Genomic DNA, 23,406 nt, shown 5'->3' with positions numbered 1-23,406 from the left:
ATGGGTGGCTGTATCTGCTTGCACAGGATGGTTCAGTGCAGAATCCTCCAGAAAGCAGAATTAAGCAAAACAAGTCTTTTTTTGGAGGAACAGCACCACCTTCATACTGTCACTCATCAGCCTTTCTCTGACCATGTTTGCATGACATAAAACAATCCAGCCCTCTGGTCAATTTCTTCCGCTTTGAGTGCCTGAAGCACATGATCAAATCAGACCTTTATGTGATGAAAGGGGGAGTTTGTTGCTCTGTTAACATTCACGTGATGGGTTAACTGGCCATTTCCTTATTTTAAAAAGTGGGCAAGCACTTATAAGAACTCGAAGAGGGATGAGAGAAAAGAGCTTATAGTTGGGCTGAAGAAAAGAACAGGAAAAAAAGGAAATTGCCACTATATTTAATTCCAGAAAAAGGGAAAAAAGAGGCTAACCTGGTACAAACTAAGTTCAGAGGAATTTTCTTGATATATCTGTTTAAAAGGAAACTACTCATCACATCTTATGCTATCTGTTCATGTAATGGTACTTTTAAATAAAGTTCCAATTATTCACTATCCGAGTAGCTCTGGTCAGGACCGCGCTCTAAGACGTAAGGAAGAGAAGCAGCGGAGAAATGGGAGGAGCCGAAATTCCCATTGCAGGGCCGGGCAGGTTTGGTTGAGGCCGCGGCGCCGTTGGCGCGTCTACCGCTCAGCAGGCGTAGGGCCGGCCCCGGCGCGCCCGGCTCTTCCCCGGAGTTGTTGCTGCTTGTTTGGGCGGCGCGTCACGTCACGGCTGCGTTGACTCAGCGGCAGCCTCCTCGCCCTCCTCCTTTTCCTCTTGGGTCCGCTCAGGCCTGGCGCTCGTTTCAGTTCTCTCAGCCTCCCCTCGCCAGCGCCCCGTCTTCTTCGTCACTCCCTTAGGCCGGCGGGGAGGGAAGCCGAAGCTGGGAAAGGGCCATGACTGTGGAGCAGAATGTGCTGCAGCAGAGCAACTCCCAGAAGGTAAGGAAAGAGCCGGCCGAGAAGGAGGAGAGCGACAGGGGCGGAGAGACCCCGCTTCGCTTAGGCCGCTGCAGCGGGCCGTTCAGCTGCGCGAGGGCCTCTCTTTCTGGAGCCTCCACCAAGGCAGGTCTGCGTCCTTCTTTTTCTGCTGACTCCGTGACCTTTGCGTATGGAGGGGGAGCTGTCGTGGGCTGGGTTGTTCTTTCCGACTTGGTTAGAGAAGGGGAAGGTAGTTGGGGCTTTGGAATAAACTGCTTTGGGCAGAGTTCCCTTCTGTAGTGATTACTTTTTTCTTCCTCTTCGTCGTCATCTTCGAGTGCTGTGAAGCTCTCCTTGTCCCTTATTTGTTCCGTTTCCCCACTCCTACTTAACCTTGTCAGAAGTGCCCATGGGTATCTCCCAGAGTATTGACCAATTGGGCATTTCTGTCCCGTCTCCGTGCTCACTATGCTATCTTCTTTCTCCAAAGTGACACTGTTTCTAAACATAAGAATTGACACCCATCCACATCCTCCACCAGGTCTTGTATCCTGAGACCGACCTCCTGCAAGTTCTGTAATACTTACAGACATGTGGTAAACATGACAGATATGTATTTAAAGTTTTTATTTGGGCTCTGAAAGGTACTAGCAATGTGTATGTTGAGAGAAGATGGTATTAAAGCAATCACTTTCTGTTTTGTTTCTTAACTGGAAAATCAAGTTGTTAGATGAAAGTGGAAGTTGGTTAGACTCAGGACTTCTAATCAGGAATTTTCCAAAAGAACATAGTTTAAGATGAGGCTTTTTGTTAGTAAAAAATATGGTCCAAATTAATAAATATCGGTTGCATCCTGGTTCATTTTTGGTGAAGTTTCTTAACAGGATCAAAGGTATTGGAAACAAAATTGTCTCAAACACAGCTGTCTATTTGCAAGAATAATTCTTTGTGATTGACAGGAATTTTTGGTTAAGGTAAAGGTCTACCTTTGAATTTTATTCTTCTTAAGAGATGTAGGACAGTTTATATGGTTTTGTTGCTACTTGTACTTCCATTTCATTTTTATAAAATTGTTGTGAAGTAGATCAGGTTGTGAAAGAACAGCTCTCCCAAGCTAACTCCAGCTGAACTTAGCTTTGAATCTGACCTTGATCAAAGCCTGGGAATTCTCTGCTTTATCATACTTAATATGATAGGGAGTAATTCATTGTATGATGTATGTATGTTATACACACACACACACACACACACACACACTCAGAATTCTTTTGTGATTTGGACTTGTTATGAGGACAGTTGTGATCCCATATAATAATTTGGTAATGGTATGGAATCTACATAAATTGGCACTTGGATGAGCTAATGTATGTTACGGTCACTGGTAAAATGGGTACTGAGCATTTTTTGAAGTAATGTGAAAAATAGAGGGAAGTCCATGATCCAGCTGGCTTTATAAATAATGTAATCCTGCACTATAAATTAGGCTACTAGCAATGCATTCCCTTCTATTGACTTCTACTGTCACAATTCTTTGTTTTATACTTTGTTCCCTTTTTGTAGATATCCTTAATTCCAAAAATGCCACATAAAAATAAAATACTTACACTAAAACAGAGAGTGCACCCTAACAAGGTTTAGAAATATATATTTTTTAAATCTTTAATAACTTGATCAAAATCCACTTTTGTGGTGTTCACCAAGTTCACTTAGTGTTCACACCAAGGACTCCACTGTTCACACTTTATTATTCTAGGCAGAATTTAATTATTGTTATCCATTTTTGCATCTTATACATCAGTGCTGTTTGTATTATTATCTCATAGTCCTATATATTAGAAATAGGGCATGTGTGATTTTGTAGGACCTGAATTCTCTTTACCAGTTTTTACAGAAATGTTTAGGACATTTGGACATTTATTCAGAATTCTACTATCTAGGAATTGGATTCTCACAATCATTACTACATTTAGAAGCAGAATTTTTTCATGCAGATGGTTGGTTTATAATGCAAGAGTAGGGTTATACACATTTACACTCTGTGCTTTCTTTGCATGCTATTGTTGATGGTAATTCTTGTCACCTGCAATATTAGTTGCCCCCACATTGGGCCCTTACTGGGAGTTCTTATATGCAGTTACAGAAAGCTTTCACCAAGGATTGTTGTTCCCTTCTATCATGTGGTTTCCCAGAGACCAACATTCTTCTCTCTCTGGGGGTCAGATGTGCCATTGCAACTGGTGCATGCTGATGGACTAATGAAACTAAGGTTTCCTTCAGCTGGTCTTGGAGTGAAATAGAGAGGAGCTGATTATCAGCCACAGCTGTCTAATGTACTGCTGCATTGTTCATAGTTTAGGGAGAAAAGGCTTTGAATGCAATTGCATATCTGGAAGAAAGTTAAGAGGCTGCAGGTAGAATTTTACAATCTCTTCCTGAAGCATGAGGGGAGACTGCCACTTGTATGTAAATCCTCTTGAAAAAGGTATGAGTAGATGATGAAATATCACATTGGAGAGATACAACTTGGTTGGTATGCATTCCTCTCTGCCCCAGTATCCACAGGCAAGGGTTGCTTTCCAAGGTTATATAGCAGTGGGCAACTACTGATTGGGGGGAAACCTAGCCCATGTTCAGTGCTTCAGATCAAGCAGCTCTGCTTCTCCTTCTCCTTCTCCTTCTCCTTTTTCTCCTCCTCCTCCTCCTCCTCCTCCTCCTCCTCGCTAACACATTCCTGTCTCTACTCGTACCCATATGGCAGGAGAGTGCAGTGGTCCTGCAGTTTGGACAGTGAGACTTCCAGTACAGCACAGGGGGAGGTTTTGATGTTCTCTTCCTGACTTTTTCCCATGCATGCTTATCTGACACACTGCAGTCCACACACAATAGAAGCTCAATGTGGTCTTGATCTCCCTTTTGGTAATAGAGCAGATTAGCATGTAGTTGGCAGACAAGTTCCATAATTATATTGGGCCACAAAACTGACAGCCTGTCTTTCATCCACTTTCAGAGTAGTTTAAGAAATAGTAGCTACCACAACTCTATCACAGCCAGGAGTCAACTGGTACCTGGGCATTGGGACAGTGCCTTGTTGCATGTAGTTCTGCAGCTGCACATTGGCAGGGCTGCGGGAATTAACACTGGGCTTTAACAGTGCCATCCTGCAGTTTCTGGTCAAGTGGTGTAGATAGACCCATTAATGGCAGCTCAGCCTTAAAACATTTAGAAGGCCACAAAGTCCTGTTAGGTTTGGAAAAGATAATCAAGGATTTCTTGGCATTCTAAACTTTTTATGGCTGAGCTGATGACCTTCTAGGACCAAACCAGGGAAAGAAAAATGCTGTGATAAGTATAACTGTACAAATGTAAATCAGAAACAAAATGCAATGTGAAATCTGTTACCTATTCAGGCATCAGAATCCCATGTTTGGAAGTAAATATTAAAGAGCTCCTGGGATTTTCTTTTGAGGATAGTGCAGTGACATGGGATAGCATTCCAGCAAGGAAGTAGTGCCGTTAAATGCCACTCCACTAGCATCTCTTTTGTATTACTTGGATCAGGGTAGTGAAATATTATAGTGCAGCTGGGGTTCGGGGGCGGGCTGGGAGTCCCAGCTTGAGACATTGTTCCTCCCTCTATTGCAAGAGTGGATACCTTGAAGGCTCTAAGAAACCTGCATGCCCATGCCCTTGACATGATGGCAGAAGCCAATCCAATGATTCTGCCTGTTCAAAGACCACCCAATTCTGTGGATAGACTTTCACCTTGCATGTTCCTTATATATATGCACACTCTCCCCCTTCCTTTTGCAGTATCCACTTCCCTCTGACATTGCAACTCAGGGTCACCCTCTCTCACCTAGTCTGGCGGTCCTGGCTGTGTTTCAGCAGTGGATCAAAAAGCAGAGGGGAGGTATTCAGTGTCAATCTTGCAGAAGTGAGAAGCTTTGCCTACTTTTATTAGTCTGGTATTGGACTCATGCAGGTGCAGGCCAATGCTGGCTCTGTTGCAAGGCACACAAATGCAAACAGTGATACAGTCTACAGCATGCATTATGCGTCAGGACCAAAGAGTACCTGTGACACTACTGCGTTTGGGGCCTACACAAGAAGACTGCAGTGTGCCTGCAAGTAATAATTGACAACAATACTGTGGATATGTTTACCGTTAGATGGTCTCTAGTCAGCCTGAAAAGGAGGCAAGGAAACATTTTTTTTAGTTGTAGATATACTAGACACATGGGAATTGGGTGGAGGGGTGCTCGGGATCCACATCATAGCCTGAGGTTCCCTACATTGATGGCTGACACTTTGGTTCTGTCATCATGACACTTTGAAGCTGACTAGCATGGCTGAAAGTTTGCAGTTGAGCAAAACAGGATAGATGTGGCAGCAGGCTGATCCATGGCTGATGGCTGTTCAAAGTTCTTGAAGCTCTTGCAGCAGAGAGATGGGTTGTGGATAATATGGGGCTGGTTGTAGAGGCAAGACCTGTGCACAGTGCTCCAGAAGAGCTCTTTGTCTGAGTTGTATGGGTACCTGAGTTTGGCTTCTTAGGGACAGGAATGACTGTCTAGTCACAGGCACCACTGCACATGGATAAGAAGGAACAAACAGCAGGTCATGCCTCTGAACTTTCTGGCTGCTGTGTGAGCCTTTGATTTTTTCTGGCTGCTGTGCCGTGATACAGAGTAGTTCAGTCTGAATGGCAACAGTGGAAGACTTACTGCCAAGTGGCAATTACAGTGCTCCACAATGATAGCAGATTGCAGCTGTGTTCTCTGGGTAATGCTAGTTGTATTGAAATTGATAATTGACCAGTTGCACAGCTTAGTGATGGTGTAGTGGTTCTGGATCTGTCCCCATATGACAGCTCGACTTTATTCCACATCATATACCTGCTGTACAAAGTGACATGGCTAGCATATTCAGAAGTAATCATTTTCAACAGGGAAATTTCCTTCTCCATGGTATAATGATGAAGAAACTCCACTATTCTCTTAGTGCAGAGCTGCTGCTACTTCCTTGTGTGCAGCATTGCCAGTCACAATACTGAGGACATACAGAGTCATCCATACATATTGGGGAAGTCGGAGAAAAGACAGGAACAAAGAAGTTCATGGGGACCTTCCATTGTGGTCAAGAAAAGACGGAAGTAGAGAATGCCCCAGGTATGGTTGCACTATACCCTGAAGCTGTGTGCTATAGTTTTTTGACAGGTGACAACTAGCCCTTTATGCATGGCATTGTCTCCTCAGTGTCTTAGTTTTATGAGCTTCATTGTCTCCCCAGTCTCCCAATAGTCCCACCTAAGCTCAGCAGATGCTCCAGCTGCAAGAGGGGATGCAATAGTGATGTTAGTGGTTGGTAATTAAGAAATAATATTTTACCCACCATGCTTCATGTTGCACCCACACCTAACCTGGGCACCTCATCTAGTTCCTGGTCACTGTGCCGATTATCATCTGGGCCGTGCTTAGAATGGCAGTCCTCAGGCTCATCCAACAACTATTCCATCATGTTGTAGAAGCTCTAGTCTGCAAGAATGCTTTCTGCTATAGTGGGAGACATGAGAGATGGAAGAGGAACATGGACTAGGTCTGGAAGCAGTGCATCAAGGTTCTGAGATGTGCTGCAGATGAATTGGGGACAAGAGCAAGGTTTCTAGGTGCATTGGCCAGACACCTGTGATTCTCATAGTGGATCACTAGGAACAGAAGAGAGAGTGACTGGAAACTTAGCACAATGATGCCTGAATAGGGTGAGCAACACAACATGTCTTTGATGGTCTTCAGAAAGTCATTACCATTAATCATTCAAGGCTGAAACAACTGATGATCACTGCTTCCTCGCCCAGCTATAGATTTGTGATGTCCAATGTCCTTGCTGCCTCTGGTGATTTCAGAAAGCAGTGTACTGTTGACCTTGCAACCTGTTCGCTCAACACCACTTGCTGTAAGGGGCTTTTGTGTGGCTGTGCAATCATAGGAACACTGAGTAAGGCAAAGAATAGGAAGAGAAGGTAATACCATAGGCCATGGGTAGCACTGATGGAAGAGAGAGGACGAATCACATCATTTTGACATTCTCCTTCAATGGACCATTAATAACCCGCATAAAGCAACCTGAAGTTGGTCACCACTTCTGCAGAGGATAAGAATTCATCTTGGCAGTAGTTTTGTACTAGACAGCCGGTAGAATAAGTAAGGGGCTTTGTGGACATGTGTTCTTAAAATGGAGACTTAAATAGGAGGTTCTCCTTGCAGCAGGTGAGGTAATTGCATGAATTATGCTTAAGTTCGATATGTTTTGTGTTGTGATTGTTCCACTTCAAGGAGTTATTTCCACTGCTTAATTTGTTTTTCTTTTTAAAGTGCCTACCTTGCTATAATGGATAACTTTAGCAGTCGGGAGCTGAACTATTAGACTTTAGAGGACACTAAAGTCCTCTAAAAGGTTTAGTGGGTAGTGGGATTAAACTGGAATTTCTATGTGGAAGCTTGTTTTGGTGGTTGGGACTAATACATTCAAAGTATTCAACAAACAATGCCATCTTGTTTTTAGCTGTTTTTGTAGAAAAATGACACATTTGTGTTTCTTTTTTATATGTCTATATTTTTTATTGAAAGTTTTAACTTTCATATAAAAGTTATATGAACTAAGTTTCATATTTGTCATAACAATACCCAAGTATTTTACTTTTTTTTCAATCTTCAGTTTTCTCCATCAGTTCTATTTTATCTTCTAATTTCATACTTTTTGTTAATATCTTCATCTTCTGATTGTTAATCTTAAAACCTGCTAGCATACCAAAGTCCTTTAACTTTCCCATTAATGTTTCCACTCCCTCTAGCAGATTTCCCAAAACTAATACCAGGTCATCTGCAAATGCCCTTAATTTATAAGTTTCTTTTAAAATCTTTACTCCTGCTATTCTCTCATCTTTTCTTATGTCTCTATTCTGTATCTCAAGAACTAAAATGAACAAGAGTGGAGACAGTGCACATCCTTGTCCCTTTTTGAATCTCACAAGGTTTTGTTTGTGTGTGTTTATTCATTCAGTCACTTCCAACTCTTCGTGACTTCATGGACCAGCCCACGCCAGAGCTTCCTGTCGGTCGTCAACACCCCCAGCTCCCCCAGGGACAAGTCCGTCACCTCTAGAATATCATCTATCCATCTTGCCCTTGGTCGGCCCCTCTTCCTTTTCCCTTCCACTCTCCCTAGCATCATCATCTTCTCCAGGGTGTCCTGTCTTCTCATGATGTGGCCAAAGTATTTCAGTTTTGCCTTTAATATCATTCCCTCAAGTGAGCAGTCTGGCTTTATTTCCTGGAGTATGGACTGGTTTGATCTTCTTGCAGGTTTTGTCAATTCTCCATTAACAATTATTTGCGCTTTCTGTGAAGTATAATCAGTCCTATCCATTTAATAAAATTATCTCCATGATCCATATGTCACAGAACTCTAAACAAGAATATCCAATTCAAATTGTCAAAAGACCTCACATTTGTCTGTCTTAATAGCAGGCTGTCAAAGTTTGTTGGAACAATTTCTGGGAGGTTCTGTAGGTGTCAGAGATGGAAGACATAGGGCTATATTTCTCAAGCAGGCCTTAACAATTTGTGACCTTCCAAAAGTTCTGGACTTCAGCTTGATTCACTGCTCACTAGTTGGTCAGTCAGTCATTGATGGACAAGGATTATATAATTCTTCCATATAGTGATATTTGTATTGCAAAATAAAAGTGAACATTACTGTATAAAATTATTAATATTTCTAGTTACTGCAGTTTGTTTACATTACTTATTCAGTATCCATCTTCACTGTGAGAAAATAAACGTGCTGCTCTGACAACATGCTTTTCTGGCTGGGCTAATTTTTTCTCATAGTTAACTTGAAGAAGAATGTTGTCAGGTAGGTGTTGCTACTATTGTTTATCTGTACATTGTTTTATAGACATTAGTCAGCAAGGACATTTTATGAAAGAGTAGTTGATTAGATGAGGTTAACATCATGACAATTGCAAGTGAATAGGATAGGACTTCCCTATTTAAATGTAAAAGGCTTTGATCTGCAAATATGTACTATAGACAACAGTACTATACATCTACAAATGGGTCATTCATTTACATATGGGTCAAAGCTGAGAAAATACTTATGCATATAAAATTGAATCTATGAAATATTCAATACAGTATATTAACTGTAACTGTTTAATACAATCTTGTGATATAAGTGCTTCATCAGCTGTACTGACTTCAAGTCTTCTTCCAGGTCAGATTAATTATTTCAGCTAGGACCAATAAAGCTTTGGATGGCTTGGACCATAATCTAAAGCATTACTCAACAATTTGATTGATTGATTTAATTTATATGTCGCCTGACTCCCAGTGACTCTGGTTTACAAAATGGTTAAAAATTTAAAATAAGAAAACAACATAAAACAAAACAAAACAAAAAAGAGCAAAGATGGCAAAGATAACTAACCCAGATGGGAACAAAGAAAAGAAGAAAAGGGGGCTTCAATCACATTTACCAAAGGCCTGGGCATAATTTATGGCCTTTTGAAAGTTCTGGACATCAACTCAATTGTTCATCATTGCCAGTGCTAACAAAAGCTAATGTGAGTTGAATTTCAACAATATCTGAAGGACCACATATTGTCCATCTCTGACATCTTCTCCCATACGTATTTTCTATAGGTTGACTCTGGAAACAGTTCTCCAGGTGTCTTTGTCAGATAAAATACTCTCTTCAAGAAGAGTTGCCTGAAACCTATATAGTTACCTTTTTTGATGCCAGGTAAATAAATTCCTTTTATCTGGAGGCAGATTAGGTTGGTCATCTGGGTGGTTAAGGACTACTTTTCGAAACAGGCACATTTTATTCCATGCGCCTCCACCCCCTCCGCTCAACAGCTGGCATGCCTCTTTTTAAATCACATTTACAAATTACACGGTACCCCCTCCCGCTTGGTCACAGATAGGGGTACACAATTTACTTCACAATTCTGGAAAGCATTTTTGAAGTTGATTGGCACCAAGCAGGCATTGTCCACTGCTTGGCACCCCCACACGGACGGCTCTACGGAAATCCTTAACTCCACCCTGGAGCAATTTTTGTGCTCCTTCATAAGCTACCAGCAAGATAATTGGGTAGACCTACTCCCCTTCGCTGAGGTGGCATACAACAATGCAGTGCACCAGAGCACGGGCCACACCCCCTTCCGGGTAGTCTATGGACGAGACTTCGTCCCGATCCCGGAGTTGCCACAGCCAGCTACCCCGCCTTGTTCCCCAGATGACTGGGCTGCTCAGCTAGCCAACGGTTGGCCAATCATTCAGCTGGCGCTCTCTGAAGCCCAAGCAACCTACAAGCGGTATGCGGACAACCACAGGGCTGTGCAGCCAGACTTCAAAGTGGGAGATAAGGTCTACCTCTCCACTAAATTCATTAAGTCTCTGCAGCCCTCAAAGAAGTTAGCCCCCAAGTTCATTGGCCCTTTTCCAATAGTGGAAATAATCAACCCAGTAACTTTTAAGTTAGAATTGCCACACAACTTGAAATGCATACACCCGGTGTTCCATTGTGCCTTACTGAAACCGGTTACCTCCTCAAAGTGGCACAACGAAACCCCCCCACCTCCTCCCATCATGATCGATGGGCAACAGCACTTTGAAATAAAGGAGATTCTAGATTCCTGAAGGCTACGGGGCACCCTTCAGTACCTGGTCTGCTGGAGACATTTCCCCCACCCTGAGTGGGTGCATGCCCGGGATGTCTCAGTGCAACGGCTTGTCAAACGCTTCCATGCAGCATACCCTTCCAAACTGGCGCCTTGAAGTTTTTTTGGGGGGAGGCAGTATGTCATGTCCCCCGTTGTGATGTATACATACATCACAATGGGGAACATGCCTTTCTGGGGAAGGGGAGGAAGGAGGAGAGAATCAGTGCTAATCCTATAAGCACTGAAAGACAAATACAAATAAAGGACAAAGGAGCCATACCTTTGCCCTGACCCGAGAAGCCATCATCCTATCTCCCTGACATCTCTACATTACCACGGGGGACACACCTGCTCCGGACACAGGAAGAGGACAGAGGTAATCAGCGCTAATCCCCCTGATCGCCCATCGAGACTCTGGAATCGCCCCCTGATTGCCCATTAAGACTCCAGATCAGGACTTTGGGACAATAGGGGGTGGGGAAGGATCAGGTCCGCACTGCGGGTATTTACCGGCTACCTCGCACGCCATGTGCTCATTCCCGTCTTCGTGTATGCGTTCTATTCCTAATAAACCAGACATCCTTAGCCCTGGCTAGTGAGTCTGTGTTCTTTTGGGAATAAGGCAACCATCACAATAGGTGACATTAGTATAATTCATAAGCCTTTCAACTCGTTGTGAGTTGCTTTGGCCATTGCTATTTTTGGGATGGTCCAGGAGTGATTGGGTAGCCAGGATTCTGTGGTTTAGCATGTTGTATGTAGATCTATGTATTTATCTAGCTTGCTTCATTCTTGGGATTCAGATGTCCTTGAACTATTGGTTAGTTTTTAGCAACTGCTGGAAAAGCTGCCCAGAGTCTTGGAAAAATATTATAATATATATATGTATGTATGTATGTCATGAGATTTGCAAGGATAAGATTTGCAAAAATATATAACAAATAGTGCAGTATTAAAAAAGACAGTAGTAGTACATTTGGTGGTAGTTAGTACAAAGGACTAGTAGGACACTCTAGTCCTTTGGATAAATTTAGTTGGGAAAATGGAACCTGGGATAAAACACTGCTTAAACCCTTATAATTTCTAGTAGCTAGAGAGAACAGTTGAGTAATTCTATTAGGTGTGGATTCACTGCAGTATTCTGTAATATATTCTATTCTTTGTTCTAATTAATTCAGAAGCTTTTTTTCCTTCTGTCTCCTTCACGCCAGCACTATTACAAGAATATTTTCTTTGCCACTATGGGTTATTCTTTAATGTTTTGTTGTTGCACCCAGCTTTTGTTTCTGGTGTTGAAATTTTCCTAATATAATCAGTAAAACCAGACAATTTTGCTTTTGATCTTTCTGCCATTGAATCTTAGATAATCAATTGATTTTATCTTTTGACACATTCCATTAGAACTAAACTAGAAGCTTTTTATTTTTGTCTAGAGCATACATCTTATTTACCTATACTATTGTATCATTAGATTTCCCTGACTACAGATTCTTATAATCTGTTCTGCCTCAGTCAGATCATGAGAAACATCCTCCTCTTTCACAAAATGTACAGTTGTACACTACTTTTATCAAGAAGGCAGTGTGGCAGTTTACATATTTTCAGATTACTTTCCCATTTCTTGATGTGAAGCTGTTGTGATGGTGATCACTGAGGACAACTAGATAATAGAAGATCTTTCATTATCATCTTCCACTGTCTGTACCAACAGTGGCCTTTTTAGAGGTTTATTATTTGTTTGCCACACTGTACTTTTCATTAACATAACCTTCAAAAAGTTTATATATTCTGTTGCTATATGGTTGTTACTATTGCTGGGAAACAGCAGATAATTTTGCCGTTGCTGATGCTTTTAGTGTAACAGAATAAACAGGTCTTTTGAATTTTTATTTAGAAGTAAAGACATTAAATTTGCAAAGCTGTCATAATTCCTAGTGCATAAGAAATATTTTGTTTTTGTTTTTTAAATGTCATTTTAAAAGGGCAAGAAAGAAGGGGAAATATTCAGTTATTTGCTAATTTTCCCCTATTCTTTTTTTTTTTTTTGGGCTTGTTAGTGTTGGGCATCACACACTAGCACATTTGTATTTTAACATCAGGTGCTTAAAGTGACATAGCCATTATTTTGAACAGCCATATTAGATAATGTCAGAAGATTCACTTAGTCTTGTCTTCTGTTCCCACAGAGGTCTGCAAGATGGCAATTCCATATATAGTGTTCAGGGATCTCAGTGCATATATGGGACAGAGGTGCCAGATAAAGAGTTTTTTAGATTTGTTAGACCCTGGGACACTTCTGGAGATGATGGGGTCTGAGAGCTCTGTAATACACCAGAAAAAATATCTTGAGGTCATGGAATCATAGAATGTAAAGATTGGAAAGGAACTAGAATATTATGTTATCCAACCTGCAGCCTAGTATAGCTATCTTGTAGTATAGCATCCTCAATAGATGGCCATCAAGCATCTGTTTAAACACTTCCTCAGAAAAAGAGTTCACCACCTCTCAAGACAGTCTATTCCACCATTGAATAAATCTTACCATTAGGAAACTTTTCCTGATGTCCAAACAAAATACATCCTTTATGTCTTCTGGAACAACTGTGAACTGTCTTCCACTCTTTAGCTGAAGATTGCTGTCTTGTCTCCCAAAGATAAATAAGTTCAATTCCTCCAAGTATATTTTATAAGTTTTTCTTTCCAGGGTCCCTAACATCTGGGTTGCTGTCCTTATCAATGTCCTTAAAATGCAGTACTAAACACCGTACTCTAGCTCTACTATTCAATGCATAGTGGAGAGAAGTAATAGTGTATACCTCTGTGTACATGTTTACCAAGTGTGCAGCAGCTGTAAAAATAACAAATCCCATGCTTAGAATAATTAAGAAAGAGATTGAAAATAAAACTGCCAACTTTATAATGCTGTTACACAAATCTGTAATGTGTATACAGTTCTGGTCACCATGTTTGAAAAGAAAAAAAAATAGAGTTGGAAAAACTGAACAAGTAAAATGATTAGGATGGATTGAAAAATGAGAAAAAGCTAGAAGAATTGACATTGAAAAAAAGGTGAGAGGGTGTAAACATTTGGAGATTAAAGAGGAAGGTTCATCTTCCTTTCTCAAAACTTGGGCTCTCCAGATATGCTGATTGGAAGCTGATTTAGTGCACACAAAAGAAAGCAATTCTTCATGCTGCATATAATTAATCTGGAATTAAATAATGCAAGATGCCTTCAACTGTTCGTCATAACTCTGGAGCTTTGCAGCTCCAGAGGGTCCTGGAGGAAATGGATTATCTAGACCCCTTTCAGTCAGGTTTCAGGCCAGGTTATAGGATGGAAACGGCATTGGTCGCACTTATCGATCTCTGGCGGGAGTGGGATGGAGGCAGTGCATCCATCCTCGCTCTCCTTGATCTCTCAGCGGCCTTCGATACCATCGACCATGGTATCCTTTTGGGGCGGCTCAGAGAGTTGGGGGTGGGTGGCGTAGTGTTACGCTGGTTCACCTCCTTCCTCCAGGGCCGATCCCAGTCAGTGTTGATAGGGGAGGAGAGATCGGCCCCATGGCCCCTTTGTGGGGTGCTACAGGGATCAGTACTCTCCCCTCTCCTTTTTAGCATCTACATGAAGCCGCTGGGCGAGATCGTCCATCACAATGAGATGAGGTATCATCAGTATGCTGATGATACTCAGTTGTATATCTCCATCCCGGGTGAAGTAAGTGATGCCATGACTACCCTCTCCGAGTGTCTGGGGGCTGTGGGGGCCTGGATGGGGAACAACAGGCTTCAACTGAGCCCTGGTAAGACTGAGTAGCTGTGGGTTAATGGTTCTTCTGTATCCAGGACATTAACATCCCTGGTTCTGGATGGGGTTGCACTACCTCAGACAGACCCGGTGCATAACTTGGGGGTCCTCCTGGACTCACGGCTCCTGCTTGAAGAGCAGGTGGCAGCTGTGGCCAGGAGAGCCTTTGTGCAGCTACGTGCTATACACCAGTTATGCCCCTTCCTGGACCGGGAGGCCCTTTGAACAGTCACTCATACCCTTGTTATATCTCATATAGACTATTGCAATGTTCTCTACATAGGGCTACCCTTGAAAAGTATCCAGAAGCTCCAACTGATCCAGAATGCAGCTGCGTGAGCTGTTTTGGTGCCCCCAGAATGGCACATGTAACACCACTGCTGTGTGAGCTGCATTGGGTACCAGTTTGCTTCCGGGTGCAATTCAAGGTGTTGGTTATTACCTTTAAAGCCCTATATGGCATGGGGCCAGGTTACCTGAGGGACCACCTGTTCCCCATTACATCAACATGTCCCACCTGATCGTGCAGAGAGGGCATGCTGTGGACCCCGTCTGTAAGAGAATTTCATCTGGTGGGGTCCAGGAAGCGGGCCTTCTCCACAGTAGCTCCCACCCTGTGTAACATGCTGCCCCCGGAGGTGAGATTGGCCCCATCGCTCCTGGCCTTTTGGCAGAGTCTGAAGACCTGGTTCTGCCGCCTCGCTTGGGGTGAAGAGGGCAATAGATCTACATGGGGATGGTTGCTATAGACCACTCCTCCCACACTGGTCTTGTCAGAACTAAAATAACCCCCAAGGTTGGTCATGGGGTTCCTAGTTTACTGAGAATAAACTGTTGATGAAGAAATGATTTGCTTACTTTATATCTGAAACTAGGATCCTGGTTTATTATATTTACTTTTTGTTTGGTTGAGACCCTAGCATTTCAGACTAACAATGCCAAATCCCAGTTTTGAATGTGATACTAAATGAGCTGTTTTCTATTTCTTTACCCACTTATGAATGGGAAGAACAAAGTGCTCAGATGGTATTTTGTTTATGATAAGGTGAGATAAGACAGTAATCATACTTTGAAGGAGAGAAAATATTTGACTAAAAGTATAATGTCAACGTACATCTGAAGTATTCCAAGTGTTTTCTTTAACAGACTTGTTTTGTGTTGTTTATTTGTTCAGTCGCTTCCCACTCTTTGTGACTTCATGGACCAGCCCACGCCAGAGCTTCCTGTCGGTTGTGACCACCCCCAGCTCCCCCAGGGGCGGGTCCGTCACCTTTAGAATATCATCTATCCATCTTGCCCTTGGTCGGCCCCTTTTCCTTTTGCCTTCCACTTTCCCTAGCATCATCATCTTCTCCAGGGTGTCCTGGCTTCTCATTATGTGGCCAAAGTATTTCAGTTTTGCTTTTAATATCATTCCCTTAAGTGAGCAGTCTGGCTTTATTTCCTGGAGTAAGGACTGGTTTGATCTTCTTGCAGTCCAAGGCACTCTCAGAATTTTCCTCCAACACCACAGTTCCAAAGCATCTATCTTCCTTCGCTCAGCCTTCCTTACGGTCCAGCTCTCACAGCCATATGTTACTACTGGGAATACCATTGCTTTAACTATGCGGACCTTTGTTGTCAGTGTGATGTCTCTGCTCTTAACTATTTTATCGAGATTTGTCATTGCTCTTCTCCCAAGGATTAAGCGTCTTCTTATTTCCTGACTGCAGTCAGCATCTGCATCTTAACATTAACATTAATATTAATATTAACAGACCTTAATATGGACAATTAAAGATTTATTGAACACAATGAATTTGAAATATAGTGTATAGGATGGGATTACAGCAGCATCCCAACTTGTCCCTCTGGCCCAACTGTACAGATATGGAATCATACTTGGCCATTTGTAGAATAGGGCTTCTTGCAACTCTCAGCATTTCCAGTATAAGATTACCACTCTTCCTTCCTACTCAGTGGTTGAGACTGATGTGTTATCCAAAGCCCAGCCAGACTGATCTCAGTGAGAAGAACTCTCCAATGCTCATCAGCCAGTCTTCCCTCTCTTCTACAATTTTATCATGGATAGTAGTAGATTTATTGCAGACAGACTTGGTGTTCAAATGTAACAGCCTTTAATTTTACCTGGGAAAGATTTATGGAGTATAATTCTGCAAATGGATTGATCACATCCAAAATTTGGATTTCTCTTAACATAAAGTTTTAAACCATGAAATCTTGCTTGTTTTGTTATAACAATGGACCTTCTTAAATGTGAGAAAAATGTTGTTTGATTCCTATATTGGCTAGATTTGCTAATTATTGATAAGTAAATTGATTTCAATAACAGTTAAGATTATCTTATATGTAGTATTAATCTAATGTTGCTTTGAAAATTCTTGTTCAATTTTACACAGCTAGAGAAAACACATTTTTAATTTCTTTTTCGTTTCTCCTTTTTTCTTACTTGGTTGTCCTTTAAAATATCTGATAAAAATAAAATAATAAAAAACAAAGGCATCAGTCTGAGACAGAGGAACTCATCAATCTGGATGCCTGGTTCATGAGTTGAAATTGTGGGCCTGAAATGGATTGGTAATCAACTTTCCAATTGCTCATCCTTGGAATGGCTTTTCCCCATCTTCTGAGTGCTTTCCCCTGCTTGTCACTACCTTTTGTCCCTAGTGCGTCTCTTAAATGTTCCTGTTTATTATTGTATAATTTAAATGAATTTGGTAGTCATTTTACTTGGTCTTATTTTTTAATTTTACTTTTTGTGGATTGTACCCTACCAGAAAATCTCTGGATAGGGAGGGTTGTTTATAAATAATTATAAGCATTTAAACATAATGTTTTCACCCTCCTAGTTTCCGTAGTCCATCCTATATTCATCAAGTTTTGTCTAGAAAGCTCATAATGCTTAATCCAAGGTCAGCATTCTTTGTTGCCTCTCATACTGGATTTTCCAAATCAAGAGAGAATGTTTATTGTCTGCGGAGGTATTATTGCATGGAGGGATTGTGACATGTCCTTTGGTTAGTTTTTCCAACATGTGTCTACAGGTGACTTGTGATGTCAGATTTGAACACGAACATTTTTTCATCCTTTTTTTTTAACTACATTTTATTAAGTTTCAAGAGAAGAATAAAAACTACTAAAAAACTAACAACCCCCCCCACACAAACTACAAGAAAAGGAAAAAAAGAACTAAAAAGGTGCAAAAACACAAGAGAACTTTTTTTTTTTCAGATTTACAAAAATATGTGGTTTCTGACTTTTTGCAGCAAGGATATACAAAGATTTCCATAATCAATCTCTTACTCTATATTAAACCAAAACACCAGATTATTTCTATAAATCATTCTACTTTAGCACGTAGTAAAAATCATTCAGTATCGTTAATCCTCTCCCTTATACTAAAACTTTTAAAAAATCATATAAACCTCCTAATCATCTTTCTACCCTCCAAAGGATAACACCTATTTAATTGTTCCCCACTATTCTATACATTTCTGTGTACTATAATAATCAAATTAAAAAGCACATAGGTTGTCTGCTATTATACTTGGTAATACAAGAGTTTTAGTAAACTTAATCTTAATAAACCCAAAAAGCATAGATAATTCAAAACAGGAAATCCAAATCTTTAAAAGCAAATAACATCAATCAAATCCTTAAAGCAAATGAGATAAACATTATTTAACCCTTATCCCACTTCAAAATAAACCAGAGCATTTACATATCCCTACAATGTGCACAGACCTTTTCTCCTGAAAGGATCAAACAGCCCAATTGCCCCCCTCAAAAATTACATGTTGTTTTCATGGCATTCCACCAGAAAGTCAATTTCACTTGTGGCTTACAAATCTCTCTCCCCCTTAAATTTCTCCAGTTCCAGTATCCAATCTTCATCCAGCGTCTCAATAAATATCCCAGTGTCACTCTTAAAACTATTCTATTGCTGTTAAATTCCTCAATTTTATCCACCACATCCCCAACTGATGGCACGTTTTAGGTCTCATATTCTCCACAATGTCCTGAATATCTTGCATAAAAGCTTGATAGAAGTCAGAAGAGTCAGAAGAGATCTGTTTAAAATCTTGGTGGAAGTCATAAAAAATCTGTTTGAAAACCTCCATGTTCTCACACAGTAGATTATGGCACCCCCTAGGAGCTTAGCTAGCAAAAGTTGAAGCTATGAAAAGTCCCAGAGTGTGTTTACACAAAGTGCAAGTGAGATAAGCAGACAGTTTTCAAGGGAAAGTAAAAACAGCTGAAGGTTCAAATCAGCCGATTCAACATGTAGGAAAATGCTAATATCTTCAAATTTAGTACAAAAATAATGACAGGAAGACAACTGTTTACTCTCAATCCTCCTTTGTATTTGATAAGAAAATGGAATCCAAAACTTAGAAACAAAAAAAAAAGTAATCCCCAAAATAATGATAAACACCAAGAGAACCAGCTTCTCCTCGCTGTAGAAAGCCTCTCTTGTGGTACATATACTTAAAAAAAATACAAATTTGTGTTTTAGAAATGGGGCGGCTGGACTTAGTGTCCCTTTAAGGCTACAGTGCGGCTTGGAAAGTGATGACGTCCCCGCCTTACAGCTAGCTCTTACCAGTCAAATGCGAACACTGTTTGCGATCTTCTGGCTGCAAGCAGCCATCCAGAGGACAGGTGGGATGATTCCAGGTATTCTCCTTTATCCAGAGAACATTTTTGGGCTTTGGGAGAACCTGCCTGAGCCCCAAAAAAGTTGCCGCGTTGTCAACTCCACCTGCTGAGCTCGCAGGCACAGCTGTTCGGTCCGCCATTCCCCACCAGAAGCCCAACATCTTTGCATTCTGATATGACCCCCATACAGAACTACTAACTATACTCTATATCATATGATTGAATCCTATATCTGGGATATTTGTTTCGGCTACAATCTGGAATTTAATTGTGGGACTTGATGCATCCCAAAATTTTATTTTTGTAAATACCAAGTTATTAAGGATCTTGATTGGGAGGATACTTCTTTGAAATCATATATGTATTGCTCCTCTGAACTAAGTATAGAAAGCACTGTAATCACAGTGTCACCAACTAACTTTACAGTACTAGAATAGAAGATCACTTTATCCATGTGAAAACATTGATGGCTGTAGATAAAAGCATTTAACTTGGATTCATCTGTAATTAGTTTAATGAGATTAATACCAGGTATTTATTGTTAACAGTTGCTGTAAGAATAGACCTGTTTTGGTTAATAGACTGCTGCACCAGTGTAGTAAATAGAAACACTGCAGGAAAGATTTCAATATATTGAATTTCAGGTATATTTATTTTGTGTATGTCATGGCCAATTAGGCTTGAGCTAAGTTATAAATAGTTCAGGATCAAAACTCAGCAGCAGTGGTACTGGATCCTATTCCAATCCATGTTCAGATGAAGAAGGGTTTTTTTTCGCAATCACGTTTTAAAGGACAGGGCAATTTTATTGTCAATACCAGGCAAGTGTTGATATTTTCAGTGGAGCTAACACAAATTGGAGACAAACTCGGCATCTTGTAAATGCAAGAAGATCCCATTTCCATTTGAGCATATCCAGTGCTGGTCAACTGTGATTACAGGAGCCAGGCTACTCAGACACACAGCCTACTATTGAATGGACCTTCTTGTGCAAAAGCACTTGCGAGACTGGTAGAAAATTCCAGGAGCTATAGTCCAACAGATCTGAGGGTACACTCTGGGGAAAACTTTCTTAAAGCCCCTTTCAAAAGTCCCATGACTCAGTACTTTTTTGTTCCTTTAGGTAACATGGAGATGTCCTCTACATGTTTTACATTTCAGGTGTTGTGAGAACTTGTAACTAAAAACACCTTATGGGCATGAGGATGCTATGCCATTTTTCAATAATATTTAAAATGTGTAAAATAATGTATAAGAGAGATACTGCTGTGGAAACATATTTAATTTGAACAAAGGGAAATAATGAAATTATTATTTAACAGGTCTATTCTTACAGCAACTGTTAACAATAAATAGCTACTTAATGCCTACAAATTAAATATTAAGCAGTAATAACTATTTAAAACCATAGCATTCAATTTTCTATAATTTCATTTTTTTTAATTTCTAAAAGATGGAATTTGAAAAATTCTATAATTGAATGTAATCTCCATGTATTAATTAAAATAATGATTTTTTAATAATAATGTACTACAATAGACTTCCAAACCTTATTCTGAATCTTATAAAAACACTGCCAGTCCTCTCTGGTGTCCAGTTTCTTACAGTTGTATATGAGAAAATCATAGAAGGCAATAGTTCTTTTCCTCTCTGGATTTCCAGCAAGTGGAATTCAAACACAGCTGTTAGGCAGGGGCTAGATGGGTTGTTGTTATTATGATTATGACAGTGTAGTGTTCCTATCTTTGTCCTGAACTTGCTTCATGCAGTTGTTAAATGAATAATGTTAGCACCCACTGATTCTCTTTTAGCAATCTATGTGGGAAAGTTTGATGTTTCATATTACACAGGCAGCACACAGTTACAAAGTTAGCAAAGTCTTGACTGAGTCTGGAGAATGAAACTCTACATGATACCTTCATGCTGGGTTGACATTTTACCATTGTTTATATATAAATAGGAGTGCTCAGTTTATATAAAAAAGAATTAGCTATGACTAGATGGATTTTTTTAATCAGGTGATAAAGCTAGATGTTAAGTCAAGAAAATGAGAAGTTGCAGAATTAGTGATATGTAGTCCATAATTTTCTATCTATGCAAACCTATATTTAAAGGAAATATTTCTGAGGAATTAATAATTGTAAACAAGGTACAGGATACAGTTATATAAACACAGAGCAGAAGTAGATATGACAGAAACAAAATACCTGCTGTTTTTTTAACAAGCTTTTGTTTTTGTTTCAATATCTTACTTTAATACCCTCAATTTAAATGTCTCCTGGAGACTGTTCCCATGCAATTTTCTTGGCCATAATACCTAAGTGACTTGATTTCTTCATTTTGAGATGTTTTTTTGCTTCCTAGTTTAGCTGCCCTGGAATTTTCAAGTGGGATCACTGCTCAATTACTAACCAGAGCTGAGATCATCCAGGGTTGTCACCTAGTTAAATGTTAATGCAATTAAGACTGGAAGAACATAATTCTTCTAAAGATTGTTAAGATTACATATTGAAATGTAGATTTTGTAGAAAGCTATGGATATGTAACTCAGTTTAATAAGGTACTGTACAGGTAGCCCTCAGTTAATGACTGCCCTGATTAACAGTTGTTCAAACTTATAGTGACATTGAAAAAATAGGTTTATGTCTGATCCTCAGACTTACGACAGTTGCAGTATCCCCCCAGTCATGTAATTGCAATTTGGGTGCTTGGTAACCGGCACACATTTACAATGGTCTCAGTGTCCTGTGGTTACATGATCATCATTTGCAACCATCACAGCTGGCTTCTAACAAAGTCAGTGGGGAAGCCAGTAGAAAATCACAAGTCACAGTTACATAACATTATGTTTAATGACCATGGGTGATTCACTTAACCACAGCGGAACTGACGTAAGTTGTGCAGTCATGTGATGTTTCATTTAATGACCATGTCATTTAGCAACTGAGTTGCCAGTCCCAATTGCGGTTGTTAAGTGAAGACTACATGTATTAGGAAATAAATTTTATAATTATAGTTCAGTCAGGATCTATAAAATCTGGGTCTCAGATCACTCAAAGAAGGCAACAGTGTACTGCCTTTACCTTTACCTTTCTCTATATAGCAAGCTGCTTTCAAAATCCTTTACAGATGCAGTCAAAAGTATTGGTCCCCCTTCACTTTTTACCGAAGAATTCCAATTTTCCATGAAGTAAGTTGAAACTGACACAAGTAAATGGCATATACCATTTTTTATTCCATAGAACAGAAACTCTTTTTGTTCGTTCATTCTACTTAACAGTTTAATACTGTTGGGAGTTTAAATATGGGTTATATCCTAACAGTCAGGAACCACGCTGAGACGAGGAATAGGTCTCTAGTGTTTATTACTGCTACATTAGACAGAAAATCCTAACAAACTGAAGAAGCGTGAGAAAACCCAGACAGATAAACCCCAAAAGTCAAGGCGGGTCTGATCTGTGTCTCTTTGAATGGCTGCTCAACTCCTCAGTACTACGCATGCGTTTTCCCCCCTGGATAGGGGCCCCCTCCTGCTCACCATCAGTGCTCATGACAGGTTATATGCTACCCTTTCAAAAGTTATATTTTGAAAAGTGACTTACACATCTTAAAATAAAACAAAAGGATTTTGGGGACCAGTCTTTTTCTCAAGCTGTTTTATGATACTTTATGGTTCCTTGGCAACTTCAGTTCATTTTTAGCTTGCTGATGATTTAGAATTTTGGAAAGGCAATTTTAAAACCTCAAATTTGGTTTTGATTCTAAAAGTATATACAGCCACTACCTACGATGTGGAAGTTTGTGCAGATATAGCAGGAGTCACAGTAGTTGTATTGTACTTTATCATGGGTATGTTGTCTGGAGATAATGGAAGTTGTAATAGCTTCTCTAAACTAACCTTCCTGTGCTCCCAATTTCAAACTGTACACCTCGATATTCTTAGACACATTGCTTTAAAGAGGAGAAAAGAAATCTAGTATTTTCTTCTTCCACTAACTAGCTTTTTTTTTGTTTGTTTGCTTTAATTTGTCTTCTATGCTGACCAGCTCTTTAATTCTTCAGCACCAGCAGACGTTTCTGAATCAGCTGAGAGAAATCACTGGTATCAATGACACTCAAGTACTGCAGCAAGCCTGGAAGGTACAGTGGTTTTCAAAGATAATTATATTTACATTTTTACATGTCTAAATTGAAATTTTTTAAAGTAATATATATATATTTATATTTATATTTAAATAGCAGAGCTTAAT

The 23,406-nt window shown here is 40.2% G+C and overlaps 1 protein-coding gene across 5 annotated transcripts in view; it reads left to right on the top strand.

Moving 5' to 3' along the window:
* Positions 1 to 816: 816 nt before the first annotated feature.
* USP25 (ubiquitin specific peptidase 25) overlaps positions 817 to 23,406 on the top strand; it is a 78,508-nt gene continuing 55,918 nt past the window's right edge. For 3 of the 5 annotated variants that reach the window (XM_063305479.1, XM_063305480.1, XM_063305476.1), the window contains exons 1-2: positions 817 to 980; positions 23,219 to 23,296. In XM_063305479.1, the coding sequence (XP_063161549.1) occupies positions 936 to 980; positions 23,219 to 23,296 (123 nt within the window). In that variant the 5' untranslated portion in view covers positions 817 to 935. Of the gene's footprint in view, positions 981 to 23,202; positions 23,297 to 23,406 lie in introns of all 5 variants that reach the window. The other 2 variants (XM_063305481.1, XM_063305477.1) reach the window with 2 other exon arrangements.

The sequence above is a fragment of the Candoia aspera genome, chromosome 5 (genome assembly GCF_035149785.1).
Source record: "Candoia aspera isolate rCanAsp1 chromosome 5, rCanAsp1.hap2, whole genome shotgun sequence".
Taxonomy (NCBI): Eukaryota; Metazoa; Chordata; class Lepidosauria; order Squamata; family Boidae; genus Candoia; species Candoia aspera.
Note: the sequence above shows the minus strand (reverse complement) of the source record. Positions and strands in the feature narration are given on the sequence as shown.